This window comes from Phyllostomus discolor, chromosome 5 (assembly GCF_004126475.2).
Source record: "Phyllostomus discolor isolate MPI-MPIP mPhyDis1 chromosome 5, mPhyDis1.pri.v3, whole genome shotgun sequence".
NCBI classification, from domain to species: Eukaryota; Metazoa; Chordata; class Mammalia; order Chiroptera; family Phyllostomidae; genus Phyllostomus; species Phyllostomus discolor.
In genome coordinates, this window is record NC_040907.2 from 110,693,335 (window position 1) to 110,710,001 (window position 16,667).

General features: G+C 35.6%; 1 protein-coding gene across 1 annotated transcript in view; it reads right to left on the reverse strand.

The window, feature by feature from the left end:
- Window positions 1-3,763: 3,763 nt before the first annotated feature.
- The window catches only part of BMPR1A (bone morphogenetic protein receptor type 1A), a 172,824-nt gene continuing 159,920 nt past the window's right edge, over window positions 3,764-16,667 (reverse strand). Inside the window, 5 exon segments of the mRNA XM_028511171.2 lie at window positions 3,764-7,711; window positions 7,800-7,930; window positions 9,139-9,314; window positions 11,358-11,655; window positions 13,115-13,307. Coding sequence (XP_028366972.1) covers window positions 7,586-7,711; window positions 7,800-7,930; window positions 9,139-9,314; window positions 11,358-11,655; window positions 13,115-13,307 — 924 coding nt within the window. The 3' untranslated portion in view covers window positions 3,764-7,585.

Consider the following 16,667-nt stretch of genomic DNA (forward strand, 5'->3'; position numbering starts at 1 on the left):
TGGAGGAATCATGCTACCTCATATTAAACTGCACTAGAAGGCCACAGTAATCAAAGCAGCCTGATACTGGCATAAAAACAGACACATAGATCAATGGAACAGAATAGAGAACCCAGAAATAAACCTACCCCATTATAGTCGATTAATATTCTACAAAGGAAGCATGTACATACAATTGGCTTAAAGACAGTTTATTCAATAAATGATGTTGGGAAAATTGGAGAGATAAATGCTGAAAAATGAAACTAGGTCACCTTTGTACAGTACACACAAGAATAAAGACAAAATGGATTAAAGACTTAAATGTTATACCCCAAACCATAAAAATCCTAGAAGACACAGGCAGCAAAATCTCAGACATAGCTTGTAGCAATATTTTATCAGATATATCTTAGCAGGCAAGGGAAACAAAAGAAAAAATAGAATAAGTGGGACTACATCAAACTAAAAAGTTTATGCACAGCAAAGTAAAACGTCAACAAAATAAAAAGACAACCCACAGAATGGAAGAACATATTCATCGATACATCTGAGAAGGGGTTAATATCCAAAATTTATTAAGAACTTACAAAAAACTCAACACCAAAAAGACAACCCAATTAAAAAATGGACAAAGGAGCCCTGGCTGTGGGGCTCAGTGGTTGAGTGCCAGACTGTGAATCAAAGGGTCACCAATTCAATTCCCAGTCAGGACAGACACGTGCCTGGGTCCCCGTTAGGGGGTGTGTGCGAGGCAATCACACACTGATGTTTTTTCCCATCTCTTTCTCCCTCCTTTCTCCTCTTTAAAAAATAAATAAATAAAATCTTTTAAAAAAATGGACAAAAGAGCTAAACAGATACTTCTCCAAAGAGGACATACAGATGGCCAATAGACATTTGAAAAGATGCTCAACGTCACTAATTGTAAAAAAAATGCACATTAAAACCACAATGAGATACCATCTCACACCTGTCAGAATGGCCATCACCAATAAATCAATGAATAAGTGCTGGTGAGGATGTGAAGAAAGGGGGATCCTTTTATACTGTTGGTGGGAATGCAGATTGGTGCAGCCACTGTGGAAAGCAGTATGGAGATAACTCAAAAAATTAAAAAAGTATCTGCCCTTTGACTCAGCAATCCCACTTCTGGGAATGTATCTGAAGGAACCCCCCAAAAATAATTTTAAAAAACATAATCATCCCTATGATCACTGCAGCGTTATTTACAATCGCCAAGATATGGAAGCAGCCCAAGTGTCCATCAGTAGATAAGTGAATAAAACAACTATGGGACATTTGCATGGTGGAATACCACTCACTGTAAAAAAGCTTTACACTTTGAGACCGTATGGACATGGAAAACTTTATACTAAGCGACATGAGCCAGTCAGAGAAAGACAAGTATCATATGATTTCACTCATGTGGAATAATGAAGTGAACTAACAAGCAAAATAGAGACAGACTCATAGAGAACAGGACAACAGCTAAGCAGGGGGAGCAGTAGAGGATGGAGGATTGAGCAAAAAAGGAAAAAGGAATTATGGACATGGACAACAGTGTGGTGATTGCGGGGTGGGAGGAGGGAGAGGGTATAAGGGGACTAAGTAAATGGTCCCCTTATGGAAACAAATACAATAAAAATAATTTTAAAATAAGTAAAAGCTTTAAAGAGATAAAATAATCCACAAAAAATGGCCCTCTGGCTTGAAAACTTTTCAATATAAGCATTTCCTATTGACTTTTCAATATTGATAGTGTTTCAGATTCCCTGTAAAATTTAGGATACAAGTAGTGAATTTCATTCCGAGAATACACGGGATACTCAAGAGTGAAAGCAACTGGACAAAGACCAGGAAGATGAAGTTCAGAGGAGTAATAGGTCAGCCACAAATACTCAATCTAAAAATGAGAATAACAATTCCTGCCTGAAAGGGTAATTAGGGATTAACCTTTGAGCCCTAGTCTCTGCTTTTGAAATATTTTTCGTTATGTACCTGTGCACTTGAACTAAGTTTCCTCCTCCTGACTCCCAGCCTCATGGTAACTTCCCCATTTCTCCTGATACCAAGTTCACAGTATTTAACTCTCCATGACTAGAAGTGGCAGTTCTATTATGTGGTCTCTGCCTGTACCACTGGTTGGCCATCTTCAGTAAACTATGTCCAGCTAGTCAAGGCTGTACTGCTCTAAGGGCTGAAGTAAGGTGACATAGGAACATGTAGCTAATTTAATAAAGCATGAAGTGTAAGAAATGGTCCATTTACTAGCAACAGGCAGATAGATACTTCTCCAAGTGAATGAAGATTTAATGACTGAATTAGTGTCTGCCTGAAATTACATATAAGGATTAGTCCTTATTCCTTAATGTCTACTCTAGTAATACTACTAGAAATATTAGTAGTAATATTAAAGTAATATTAAAGAAACTAGTAATACTAGTAATACTAGTAGTACTAGAAACTAGTAAATATCTAGTAATATTAAAGAAACTTTGAAAATTGTTACTCTTCCGACTGACCAGTGAGAGTAAGTTACGCTGGGAAGGAGAAATGAATATATTTATTCGGTTCTTGGGTCAACCTTTTATATTTTATACATGGAAGGAAGGCTAGCAAGTATTAACATGCCCACGAAATCTGATTCTTCATCAAGCTGCATAAGTGTGCATGCTATTTTTTTTACACTGATACCAAATGGGGATTCCCATTATGAATTACTCTGTAACAGGCTACCCCCAAATATACATTTTTGTGGGAGAGACATCAAATAGTCCCAAAACTTTTATGACTATTTAACATGTTCAACTGCTTAAGAAAAGATATTACTAGGCACACTGACTTAATGAATTTACAGACAACTGAAAACAGTTCTGCTAGGTGGCCAGAATAATGATACTATTTCAGAATAGAAGGAAATGGTACTGTTTCAGAATAGAAGGAAAGCTACTTTTGTTTCCCTGAAATTTAAGCTTTTAAAAAAGCATTTGCTGGTTAAGCAGGAATACCCTAAGTCCAGATAAATAATTATGCTACTCTTTCCAAGTAACACTGCTAGTAGGAGTGTAAATGAGTAATCCTGTGAGCAGCAGTATTTATTAAGAACTTTCATTTTTTTTCCCCCATCCTAAATTATCTTTTAAAAGTTCTGATCTACTAGGCCCATATTTAGAAAGGTAGTCTAAGAAAGTAAACATTTAAAGATTTATGTATAATGATGTTCAATGCATTGGGTATATTTTCTAAAACAATGGAAAATTACCCAAATATTTAATTGGGAATTGTAAATAAAATATTCCATCTGCTTGACCAAATATTATGTAGTCAATGGTTTAAAAGAAGTTATGCTCTCAATAGCTACATAGTGACATACTATGATCCCAATATTGTAAAAAAAATATGCAGCAGAAAAAATAGAAACATTCCATGTAAATAGTGGTAACATCTGGCAATAGAATTTTGAATAATTTTATTTGCTCTTTTATTCTCTCCTATGTTTTCCAAAATTTCTGCAGTAAGTACATATTTTTAGAACTGGAAAAAAATTTCAAAAGAAAAATCACCTTTATTGCAATAGGTTTATGACTTCTCTGTCTACACAAAGGGAAGAGCCTGTGGTTGTGTGGTCATTCACTGCCCTGTGCTCTGTAATGGGTCTCAGGGAGCTGACATGCACACCTCTGGGACATATATACACTAACTCACTTTTTATAAAATCTTACCAGACATGTATTCTGATACACAATACCATTCGAGTATCACAAAACACATTACTAAAGTATACTAAAATAAGGTTATTTACTTAAAAAATGATACATTGAACGTAATCTATATATAGAACAAAGCAATTAATGGTAAACTTAATAAGGCACCTTTTAAACCAGATGCTGTACAAAATACATTTAGTCTGTTACATATCAAAGATGAATCTATATTTTTGGTGTTTTACAATTGCATAATAAAACTGCTTAACTCTTTTTTCAATGTCTATGTACAACTCCCCTAAGTAAGCTACAATGGTATTTTCATTTTATACAATATATACTACATTTTAGTTTTTAAATGGGCAAGGACAACAGTCACTAAAAGGGCTTAAATAATTCCACTGAAAGCACAGTACAGAGCACGATCTAAAATTACAATAAATTTAGTCTGTTGCAAAAGCAGTATTCACATACTTTCCTTATGGGACGATCATTACATGTGGCTTCACCTGATGCCCTAGGTTTCATTTGGTCAGCTGTTCGTAGTTTTCACTGTGATTCTCTCAACAGCACTGAGGCAAGATTAACTGCAAATAAAAATCTGATCCAAGCAAATAATAAATGTTACCTTTAGACAGCTTGAGGGCTGCAACAATCTTTTTAAAAAAGATCAATTAGTATTTCTGCTGTTTAAGACACATTTCAAGACAACATGTATGAAAACAAATGACTTCATCTATAAATCTTCCCTGGCATAAATGATTTAATATTAAATTTGATCTTGGGCCAACTTAGAAATGCATGATTCTTTTTAAGATTTTATTTATTTATTTTTATAGAGAGGGGAAGGGAGGGAGAAAGAGGTCAATGTGAGAGAAAAACATTGACAGGTTGTTTCTTGTATGCGCACAAATTGGAGACCAAACCTGCAACCCAGGCACCTGCCCTGACCAGGAACCAAACCAATGACCTTTCTCTTTGTGGGACGATGCCAAAACTGAGCCACATTGGTCAGGGTGAGATGCATGATTCTTTAAAAACTGCGCTGCATTTGTTTTAAACAGAAGCAAATATCTGGGTGAAGAAAGGTACTGTTTCTTTTTTTTTTTTTTTGAGTAAATAATAAATCTGGCATATTCTAGGAAAATAATTTTCAAAACCTGTAAGTCGCTTTTTAAGTTTAGAAATACTTCTGGATGTTGAAAAGGCAATATGACACGTTGATAGAAATATCTTTTGTGAAAACATATCCAGAAAATTAGGTTCAAGTTTTATAAGAAAACACATGGAAAGCTTAAAATAAATACATTGAACCCAATTCTAATGTGGCTTTAATTCTAGAGATATTTATCAGCAGAATTTTCTTTGAGGATTAATTTTTATTATATTCTTGGACCTTTGGTATTTTGTTTTTGGGTTTTAATTATTTAAAGGGATGACGGACAGAAGCCACAGTTTCAAAATGCTGTATTGTGAAACCAAATAATGGTTTCTAAGATTTTACAAATTTATTAACTATGGTACCATGCAATACTTCCTTCCTCTTTAAATATTTCACTTACTGGATGAACTTAGAAATTTAAGAGTAAAAGTAAAAAGGAGGGAAGAAAAGTTTCATGCAACATTTTTTTAGACTTTACTGTCATCATCTGCTTTCTTAAAAACATGTTATGTGAGAAAATATACTGAACAAGTCTCTAACATTAATTCTTGGTATCAATTTTAATAGATCAATTTCATTTAAAAATCATTATGAAGAGCTTGTACTTATACTACCTGAAATATTTTGCTTCCACATACTATTTCAACATTTCTAAGAAGATGGCTTGCCTTTTCTAATTTTCTTTATTATTAAGATGACAAATGATTCTGAGGATTCATAGTTTATCAAGTAAAAATTAAATCAAGGTTAACCTCAGCCTAAGTAGATCAGAGCTCCTAAGTGTTCTTAAATCACACAGCAATTTGATTAAAGTATCTATAAATCTCACTATAAGAGACTGAGAAAACACTCCAAAAGAGCAAGTTATTGGGTACTAACAATACATAAATTTACTTATCTTGATGCATGTTCCAAACTTGTCTTAGATGAAAGTTACTGAATTTAGTCAAAATTGTTAAAGCAAGTTTTAAATTCATGAAGTTTGATATACAGACAAATATATTAGAGTTTCACCTTTTAGTGCCAAATTTTTGGTAATGAACAGATTCATGCTCTAAATTCCCCCCTTAAAAGTGTTTTGACCATATTATGACACATCCACGTTTATTTTATGCTATTTTCAAACAAAACTGTCTCACTTTCTGCACTCATGAGTTGTTCTTTCAGAATAAGACATTAGTATTTAAAAGGCATTACAGAAGTATAAAAAGTTTAAGTAAATCAGAATTATTCCTTGGAATAACAAGGCATATGTAACATATGTAGCATTTTCTTGAAAAACAACAATAAGGGATAAGTATAGGTACTGACTAGATACTAACTGTTCTCTGTCTTTGTAAGTTATGAACAGAAATCATGAACCCCAAATTTCTAATGACGTGTCTTTAACAGTTGTTGACAAATTGTCACCAGTTCTGAAAGAGAAATCTCTAATTAGAGGATCCTTTCATAAAGAAAAATTGAGATGACAGTATCTTAATGAAACTCTGTGCCTGAAGTTAACAAATTCTAAGGTTTGATATACTATTTTGAATGCATTAGTTCTAAAAATGTGTATGTGGTTCTACTTTACAACATTTTCTTCTGATGATCTTTTATTTTCCCCTTCAAGGATGAGTGTGAGGTCCACATGAGCCAGTTTCTACAGTATGAATGTATGTACATATATAAAGTATGGCTGTAAAAGGAGCAGGTGTTTTGCAAATAAAGCATATTACACAGAAAATATAAATAACTTCCCTTTTAAAAGTTACTAAGAATAAAGAATACAGAATATGGTTATAGGCACTTAACATTGCTATGAAATGCAGTAATTAGCAATTCACTTCAATAAGAAGTGTTTTTTTTACAAGCTTCATGGCATTGGAAGTTCCAGCTCAGGATAGGATGCTATGACAAAAATAATAATCCCCCTCCCTCCCAAAAAGGAAAAGAAAAACAAAAGAAAAGATGTTGGTAGAAGAAAAACAGTTGAAATTTCCAGGCACTTTAAACTTTTTTTTGGCCTTTGTATCAACTTTTATGTTGAAAACAAAAGTTGGTGGAGAAGCTAGCTCACTATCAAGGTAAATGGCTTTTTATGTGATTGGCGAATCTTGGTCAGGTCATGCATTTTTAAAGCACAAAACCAACGGCCACTAATATCTTCCTGTGTATTCATAAATTACATTTCCTTCTAATTCAAATGGCAGCAGAGAAATTCTGGTGTGCGTGTGTGTGTACATACACACCATTATCAAGGCATGACAAACTATCAAAGCAGTATCCCAAACAGATTATAATCCATAGGCTGTTTACAAAGGTAAAATACAAACATTAAATTTTCTCAGGTACAAGGCAAGTGTATTATTTCTCCATCTCTGCTGAATTCATTTATCTTCTTTAGGCTTTCACAGAAAGCACCATTTTATGAACAGGTAATTCAGTACCCAGAGTTTGACTGGAGATATTAATCAGGATTGAAGTCTTGATGCAGTTCATAAAAACCTAATTTAAAAAAGGCATCAAAAACCACATTTAAAGTACAGCTGTCCATATATAAAGAATAAAGTTTTTAGAAGTTCCCAGCTTATATTCTACAGAGTACTGAAAAGTTTAATATTAGCAGCCTGTGAAGGTGTAGTGAGGAAAGAGTCTGAGAACCAAGTTAACCTCCTTATTCTACTCTAATTCCACCCATTCCTTGGGTTGAAACAGTTTTTGTGGTCTAGAATTTCTGCTCATGACCACTTCACTGTCAAATCTTTACATCTTGGGATTCAACCATCTTAGCAAGTGTCTTCTTGATTCTCAGAGCTGTAAGTCTGGAGGCTGGATTGTGGGCCCAGCATTCTGACATTAGCTTCAAAACTGCTCGTAGACACTGAAAAGTAAACAGAAATGTTGTGAGTAGGTAAATATCTTTGGCAACACTCACCAATCACTTCCTCAGAGGACTAAGTTCCACTTACTTCATCACTGTTCCATCGATTAGACACAACTGGCCGCAAACGTTTGACACACACAACCTCACGCATATCTTCATATGATGGATCACTGGGGACCATGTTGTAATATGGTAACTGGTACTCTTCTACTATCCCTGTAGGGAGAAAACATAGTGAGCACAAAAATGGTGGCTGGACAAAATATATCAATCTATTCAGCATCTCTTACTAAACTATGGAACTAAAACTGATTCCTACATAAAGAAAAAAGTTATAAAGTGGATGGTTCACTTTTAATAGTAAATGTATACTATACTGTTCTCTTCTTTTTATGTCTAATTATTTCCCCATGTCTATCAGGATCCCCATCACAGCTGAGGACATACTAATATCCACCCCCAAGAAAAAGCAACAATATGAAACACTCACCCTGAATTTTAATTATTTATTTATATAATTGTTTCTACTAACAAATGCAGTAGAAAGATAGCATGATATGTCAAAAAGAGAAAACAGAGCAAGCCTGAGATTGTTATCCTTAAAAAGGCCTGCTTGCAAGGCTGGTCTTTGGCTGGTGTCTGGGACCTTGCCTGGTAAATAGCTCCCTATGCTGATGTAAAGATTTCCCTACATGATAACAATGGCTCACTGTGCCTAGACTATTTGTGCAAACAATACGCTTTATGCTGAACACCTCCTTTCTAAGAGTTTGGAATTCTGGTATGTGGGCAGAGGGTGCTCACATGACCAGCCTCTAATAAAATTTTTGAGAACTGAATCTCTAGTAACTTACCTGGATGACAACATTTTGCAAACTGTCACATGTTGGAGGAATTAAGTGCATTCTGTGAGACTTCACTGAAAGGGGACTTTGGAAGCTTGTTATATGATTTCCTTTGAATTTTGTCCCTTGCATCTTTTCCCTGTGTTGATTTTGCTTTATATTTTTTCACTGTAATAAATTTTAGCTGTGAAGACAACTATATGCTGAGTCCTGTGAGTCCTTCTACTGAAATCACAGAACCTGGAGTGGTCTAGGGCAGTGGTCCCAATCTTTTTGGCACTAGGGTCCCATTTCATGGAAGACAATTTTTTCCTAAGTTGGGGGTGGGGGAGCAGAATTCAGGCTCTCACCAGCCCCTCATCTCCTGCTGTGGATGAGGAGTGGTGGAGACAGGAGGGGAAGCTCAGGCCAGTGAAGCTTCAATCGCAGCCTAGTTCCTAATAGCCTGGTCTGCAGCCCGTGGGGTTGGGGACCCCTTGTCTAGGGGATACCTGATATCTAAATTTTATAACAGGAACTACTATTTTCTGAAAGATGAGGATACAAACAGAACCAGAAACACACTCTGTAAACTCCTACCTCCTGTGATACAACGACGGGCCATTTCCCAAATGATTAGGCCAAAGCTGTAGATGTCTGCCATTATGTATGGCTGGAAATGGTTTTTATTCAGGCTTTCATCCAGCACTTCGGGAGCCATGTACCGTTTGGTACCCACCCTGGTATTCAAGGGGACATCAACTTCATTTGTATCGCTGAAACAGAAGACAGACAATGTCCAGGTTGATGGTTAAGAACAAAGTAGTTTTTCTTCCATTTCTGTTGTGTGTTGTAAAAGTCAGTCTCTCTGTCTCTCTATGCACACACACAAATAATAAAAATAAATTACCTACAATCTTCACATTCTTTTAACAGAAATCATGGGGGCCAGGTATATTTTAAACTTAGCATCTTTCAGATTTAAAAATATATACCCCTTAAATATATGCTACATATTATATAATTTCCCCAGCAGAGTCTAGAGTAGTACTCTTTTTTAAACAAAAGATTTTATTTATTCATTTTCAGAGAGAGAGGAAGGGAGGGAGAAGGAGAGGGAGAAAAACATCAACATGTGGTTGCCTCTCACACAACCTCCACTGGGGACCTGGTCCCACCTGGGTGCCCAGGGCACCCAGGCATGTGCCCTGACTGGAAATTGAACCAGCAACCCTTTGGTTTGCAGGTCAGCACTCAATCCACTGAGTCACACCAGCCAGGGCTAGAGTAGTACTTTTAATCAAACTTACTATTATGTTTGCATTCAAAACTAAGTATAAATATTTATATCAAGTTGGTTAAAGACAACAGATAACTTGCAAGGGTTCAGGTCAGGTTTTATCACCAAATTTGGTGTCTCACAAAGAAAAAAGACAGTACTGAACATAAAAAACATGGTAGATAATTATGTCCCAGAACAAGTGAATGTAAAAATAAACTGAGAGGAATTACTTGCTTGTACCATTCCCATGTGATATATTTAATAGGATTGCATGTTCTTCTTTATGGGTCCAACAAACTCAGTTTGTTGTTAAGTAATGTTTACATAATCATACTGACAATTAGTAATGAATTATGTTTATAGGTTTTTCAACTGGTAGAGTAAATTTTAGGGTTGGAAGACAGGAATGCCTTTGTTGCTAGGGCCCCCAGTCTGGCAGGTTCCAGAAACTACTATGAAGCACAGATTAATACACTTTATATTTCTTATATGGCATCTGATGAATATTTGAACCAATTAACAATGTACTGATTAAAACAAACAAGCAAACAAGATAAAAATACTCTAACAACCAGAGAAGAAGATTTAATTTTTATTTTATTTTATTTATTTATTTCTTAGGGAGGGAAGGGAGGGAGAAAGAGAGAGGGAGAAATATCAATGTGCAGTTGCTGAGGGCCACGGCCTGCAACCCAGGCATGTGCCCTGACTGGGAATCGAACCTGCAGCACTTTGGTTCACAGCCTGCGCTCAATTCACTGAGCTACACCAGCCAGGGCAGAAGATTTAATTTTTAGATATTTGTTTTATTATGAACTAGTACTTTCATATTATGGCCTGAAATTCTGAAATGTGAAATGGCTGCTGTATTTTAGAGTTATAGCAACTTTAAAATGGTTTCTATAGTTTCTAAAAAATATTACAATTCTAATTGTTTAAAATTAGTCACAAGGTATCAAGTGGTGATGGAGAAAGACATATTTATATCATGGATGGGAGTGTAAATGATGCATGCTCTCTAAAGGGATAATTTGCAATATACCTCAATTATTATGTATATACCCTTTACCTACTCTGAGGAATCCATCATGAAGAAGTACTTGTGTACATGCTCAATGATAAATATATATTGATAAAATACTTTTATTTTAAAAAATTAAAGCACTTTTTTAAATAGAGATAAACCATAGGCAAATTTAATGCCCATGAGTTGAGTCATGAAATAAATTATAGTACATCTATATTTTGGAAAACAGCATAAACACTATTAAAAAGAATGAAGTAGATCTACATAAACTGAAACAGAAGGATGTCTAAGACAATGAAAAAAGGAAATAAAAAATCATGTATAGTAGAATGCAATTTTTGTAAATAAACAAAAACCCACCAAAACAAACCAAGACAAAAATCCACAATTACATATTTACACCACATAAGCATAAACACATTCTTGTAATTCCACTGTCCTAAAGACAAATATGTAAACACCTTTTGGAGATTAATATAATTTTGAAACAGTAGGCAAAAAACCACTTACCTGTTGAATTTAACAGCAAGGCCCAGGTCAGCAATACAACAACTTCCATTTTTCTTAATGAGGATGTTTTTGCTCTTTAGGTCTCGATGGGCAATGGCAGGTTTTCCTTGGGTGCCATAAATTTCTGTGTGGAGATGGCACAGACCACAGGCAGCTGAATAAGCCAACTTGAGGAGGGCTCTGGTATCTAGTGTAGCACATTTCAGGAAATCATAGAGAGATCCATTTTCATGGTAATCAGTGATCAAATAGAGTTGAGTCCAGGAACCTGTACCTTTAATGTCTGCTGCTATAAAACCTGTTCAATTAATAAATTTAAAAGGTTATCAGAAGTGGCTACAAAGAATAATAAATGCTCACTCTGGACCATGAAAATAACTCAAGTATCATGCACAGAAAATAAACAATAAATTTGCCCAACAAAATTTATTGAACCTCTTCCCAAGATTTCTGCCATTTACACATATAACTGTACTTCAGCAATAAATTTAAAATACTATTAATGGTAATCATGAAAGTAATAATAATGTGGCTAAGAAAATCATATAATAACCTGGGGGAATGTTATCATCTACATAAAAACTATAAAGAAGGAATGTGGAAAAAGATTCTAAATTTCAATTGAAAAGTGGACACATTAAAATAAATTTAAAAATGTTCAACTAGCCAGCCAATTCCATTTACCCATCAGTGCCTCCTCATATCTGCCTTTTTGGTCTGGCCCCCCTTTTCTCCTCCTCTCCCTGCTACAGAAAAAAGTCAGTAAAAGTGCTGGGTTGAATAGCACCCCCCCACCCCAAATTCATGTCCATCTGGTCCCTATAAATGACGTTATTGGGAAACAGGGTCTTTGTAGATGTAATAACATTCAGATGAGGTCAGGTCCTACTAGATTAGGGTGGGTGGTATCCTTGTCAGAAAGAAATTTGAACAGAGACACACAGAGGAAGCCATGTGACAGAGCTGGAGATAGGAGTGTTGTCTCCAAGCTGAGGAACATTACAGATGGCTGGCAATCACCAGAAACCCTAAGGGGCAAGGAGCAGTCATCTCTTTAGAGCCTTCAGAAAGCATGGCCCTATTGACAACTTGATTTTAAACTTCAGGCCTCCAAAACTCAAAGAAAATAAACTTCCGTTGTTTTATTTTACTCAGTTTGTGGTAATTTGTTATAATGGCCTTAGGAAACTAATATAGGTGCCTACTATACTCTTGGTAACGTACTATGCATTGTCTACATTAAAGGGAAGAGAAATAGCAGCTGAAGAGAGAAACTGGGAAAGCTAAATGAATTTATACACCCTGCTGATCAGATCATGCCTAAATTATTTAGCTAGTGTGTAAATGAGGTTCTGGGGTGGGGAGAGGGAGAGACCTACTGAGCATAGAACATTAAGCGACATCATATGGTGGTGGTGGTGGTTTAGCTTACAAAAGGCAAAAGGTATATAGTTACCCTAGAAAATTGCTTAAATTACCTATAGAACACTTGGATTTTTGTTACTATATGAGTAAGTACAATAAACTGGCATTACTTTGAAACTCACTGCAATTTCCTCAGTAGGGTAGTAAATAAAGTGGTTGGTTGGCATTTAGGACTCTGTTGTATTTAAACTGTTTATACAGCTGGGTTTTCTTTAGCCCAATACACATAACTGAATTCACTTATGTTTTCAGAGACCAAGTGGCAGGCTTCCACCCAAACTCCACGAACCTTGTCAGAATATGAAATTGACTGAAATAAAACATGTACCCACCAAGTATGTTTTCATGGCGCATCAGCACAGTTTGGTAGATTTCCGTTTCTCGAAACCAACTAGCTTCTTCAGTAGTAAAGAACACTTTGACTGCCACTTTCTCACCACGCCATTTACCCATCCACACTTCTCCATATCGACCTTTACCAACTTGCCGAACCATCTGAATCTGTTTGGCAATAGTTCGCTGAACCTTGATTTAAAAAAAAAAAACAAAACCATTTTGGGTTCTTGATGAAAAAAAAAAAAAATAATACTATTAAGACTGAGAAAGTGGTCTAATAGTTCATCCTATCAAAAAGGATGGAATGTATAAGGTTTGTCCAGAAAGTATCCAGCCATGCACTATGAAAGAAACACATTTATTGAAGATACAAGAAACACTGTACATAGGACAGTAATGCTTCAGTCCTCTTCAAAACAGGCACCTTGGTACCTCACAGTTTTTCCTCAGTTGCCATCAGCTGCTCCACTGTATTTTACTGAATCTCATTGATGGTCTGAAATCATTTCCCTTTCAAAGATGATTTTAGTTTTGGGAAAACCCATAAGTTGCAGGTTGCCAAATCTGAGATGCAGAGGGGCTGAGTCACCTGGGTGATCTGATGTTTTGCAAAAAAACCCAAAAACTCTGCATGAGACATGATGCATAAGTGGGCATGTTGTCATGATGAAGCTGCCAACCACCAGTACCTACAGCTGTGGTTTTCTGAATCATCTGAAGAGTTTCTGTGGAGAGCTGTTCAAACTTAATACAAAATTTGATACAGATTTGTTGCTCTACTTGCTCAGTCATTTTGAATGTGATACCCACATGGTATACATGCTTACTCAACGTCTACTGCCCCTTATTGACTAGTAAAGTGAAGCTGTCATTGTTCACACATCCCCATCCAGTCTACTCTCCTTGGCTGCCAGGTTACATTGATGTCACACAAACTGTTCTCGTTATATTGATAATGGCTGGACTTTTTCTGGACAGACCCCATATAACCAACTAACTCCAATCTTAAACATTAAAATGTATTTAAATAAGATGAGACAACATATAGTACATTCTGAAATCACAAATTGACGGGTTAGTCAATATGGCATATTACTTGCAAAAATGTTCTAAATGATTATCCTCCCTGTACACACATCTTTGGGTTGTCTCCTTTATAGACTCTGGGCTTGGCCACATGACTTGCTTTGGGTAACAGAATAGAAAATTTGATGCAGTGAAAACGAAAAGTGTGTACTACAGCTTGCCTTATCTTGCTGTTCTGGAGAGTTTTGTGATCAATGAACAGTACCATGGTAACCAGTGGCCATGTGCACAAATTATACCATTTAGCTCTAGCTGATAAAGTCCAGAAAAATACTGCCCAGTAGACCCACAGAATCATGAGAAATAATAAATATTTGTTGCTTCAAGCCACTAAGCTTTGAGGTGGTTTATTATGCAGTAAAATCTAAATAACAGTTACAAACTTCAATTCAGTCTATAAGATCCTACAGGGTCTGGCCCCTGCCTAACTCTCCAGTCTCATCATTCACTCTAGTCACACCAGCCTCACCCCTTCCATTTCAACATTTAGAATTTACTCATAGCTCATTCCTTTCTTAGAGTCTTTGTTTATACACAGTTTCATTTACTTGTAAGTGTTGTTTCTCTTTTGTTCAACATTTTCATAGCGCACATATACTTCTCAACTGCTGCACTTAGCATAATTATAATTTTATTGGGTTGACCAAAAAGTTCATTAGGCTTTTTCTATAAGATGGCTCTAGTAATACTTAGTTGTTTTTAACTTCATTTGAAACAATTTTGTTAGAATGTATTGTGACAGCTGTCATATCAATGTGCATTTAAAAATATATCAAAATTGGTGAATTTTTGTATAGCTATTTTAATATTGAACAGGGAAGAAAAGACAACATTTTTGGCATATTATGCTTGATTACTTCAAGAAAGGTAAAAATGCAACTGAAACACATACAAAAAAAGATTTGTGCAGTGTATAGAGAAGGTGCTGTGACTGATTGAATGTATCAAAAGTAGTTTGCAAAATTTTATACTGTCAAGTTCCCTTTCCTCTTTAAAGTTTATCCCCACCATACCACCAGTCTCTGGCATCACTGATGTGTTTTTTATCCTTACGGTTTTACCTTTCTAGGATATCACATAAATGGAAACATACAGTATGTATAGGTTTTTGTATCTCAATTCTTTCACTTAGCATAAAGTGCTTTCAAATTCATCTATGTTATTGCATGTATCAGTAGTTTGTTCCTTTTCATTGACAAGTTGTATTTTCCTCTATGAATGTACCACTATCTATTTATCCATTTACTAACTGATGAACTTTCTCACTGTTTACAATTTATATCTATTATGAAGAAAGCTACTATAAACATTCACATTCAGGTCTGGACATGTTTGCATAGTGTGGCTCTTTCATGAATACTTAACAGAAGGACTGCTTCACTATACAGAAAATGTGTGCTTAATTTTTCAATCAACTGTCAAACTATTTCCCAAAATGGCTGTATTATTTTGCATTTCAATCAGCAGTGTATGAGACTGCCAGTTGACATCCTCAGTCTTAGCCATTCTAGTGGATGTGTAGTAGTATGTTATTGTGTTAGTCTGCATATCCCCAATGAAGCTGAGTATCTTTTCAGATGCTTATTTGCCATTCTTATATCTTCTCTGGCAAGGTGTCTATTCAACTCTTTTGTCCATTTAAAAAAATGAATTTTATTACTGAGTTGTAGAGTCCTTTATATAGTCTGCAACACAAATTCTTTTTTTTTTTTTTAAGATTTTATTTATTTTTAGAGAGAGGGGAAAGGAGGGATAAAGAGAGTGAGTAACATCGATGTGTGAGAGATGTATCAATTGGCTGCCTCTTGCATGCCTCCAACTGGGGACCTGGCCAGCAACCCAGGCATGTGCCCTGACTGGGAATTGAATCAGTGACCTTTTGGTTCACAGGCTGGCACTCAATCTAGTGAACCACACCAGCCAGGGCTGCAACACAAATTCTTTATCAGATCTCCTTTGCCAGTTTGTGACTTGTTTTTTCATTTTCTAAACAGTGTCTTCTAAGTAGGAAAAGCCTTAAATTTTGAGAAAGCCTAATTTGTCACTTTTAAAAATGATTCATGCCATTTGTGATCTAAGAAGTCAGTGCTCAACCCAAGATCATGATGATTTTCTAAAACATTTTCTGTAAAAGGTTTTATACTTTTAACTTTTATATGTAGGCCTATGGTGCATTTCAAGGTAATTTTGTATAGGGAGTGAAGTAAGGGTTGAGATTCTCTTTTCAGCAAATGGATGCCCAGTTTTTTTTGTACCATGTTTTACAGACTGTCTTTACCCTATTAACTTACTCAGGCACCCAAATCAATTGATCGTTTATATGCATATCCATTTTCAGACTCTCTATTCTGTTCCACTGATACACATATTTATCCTTGTGCCAGCAGCACCAATGATTACTGTAGTTTTACACTAGTAAGTCCAAAACCAGGTGGTGAAGTCTCTTTGCTCTTCTTTTTCAAA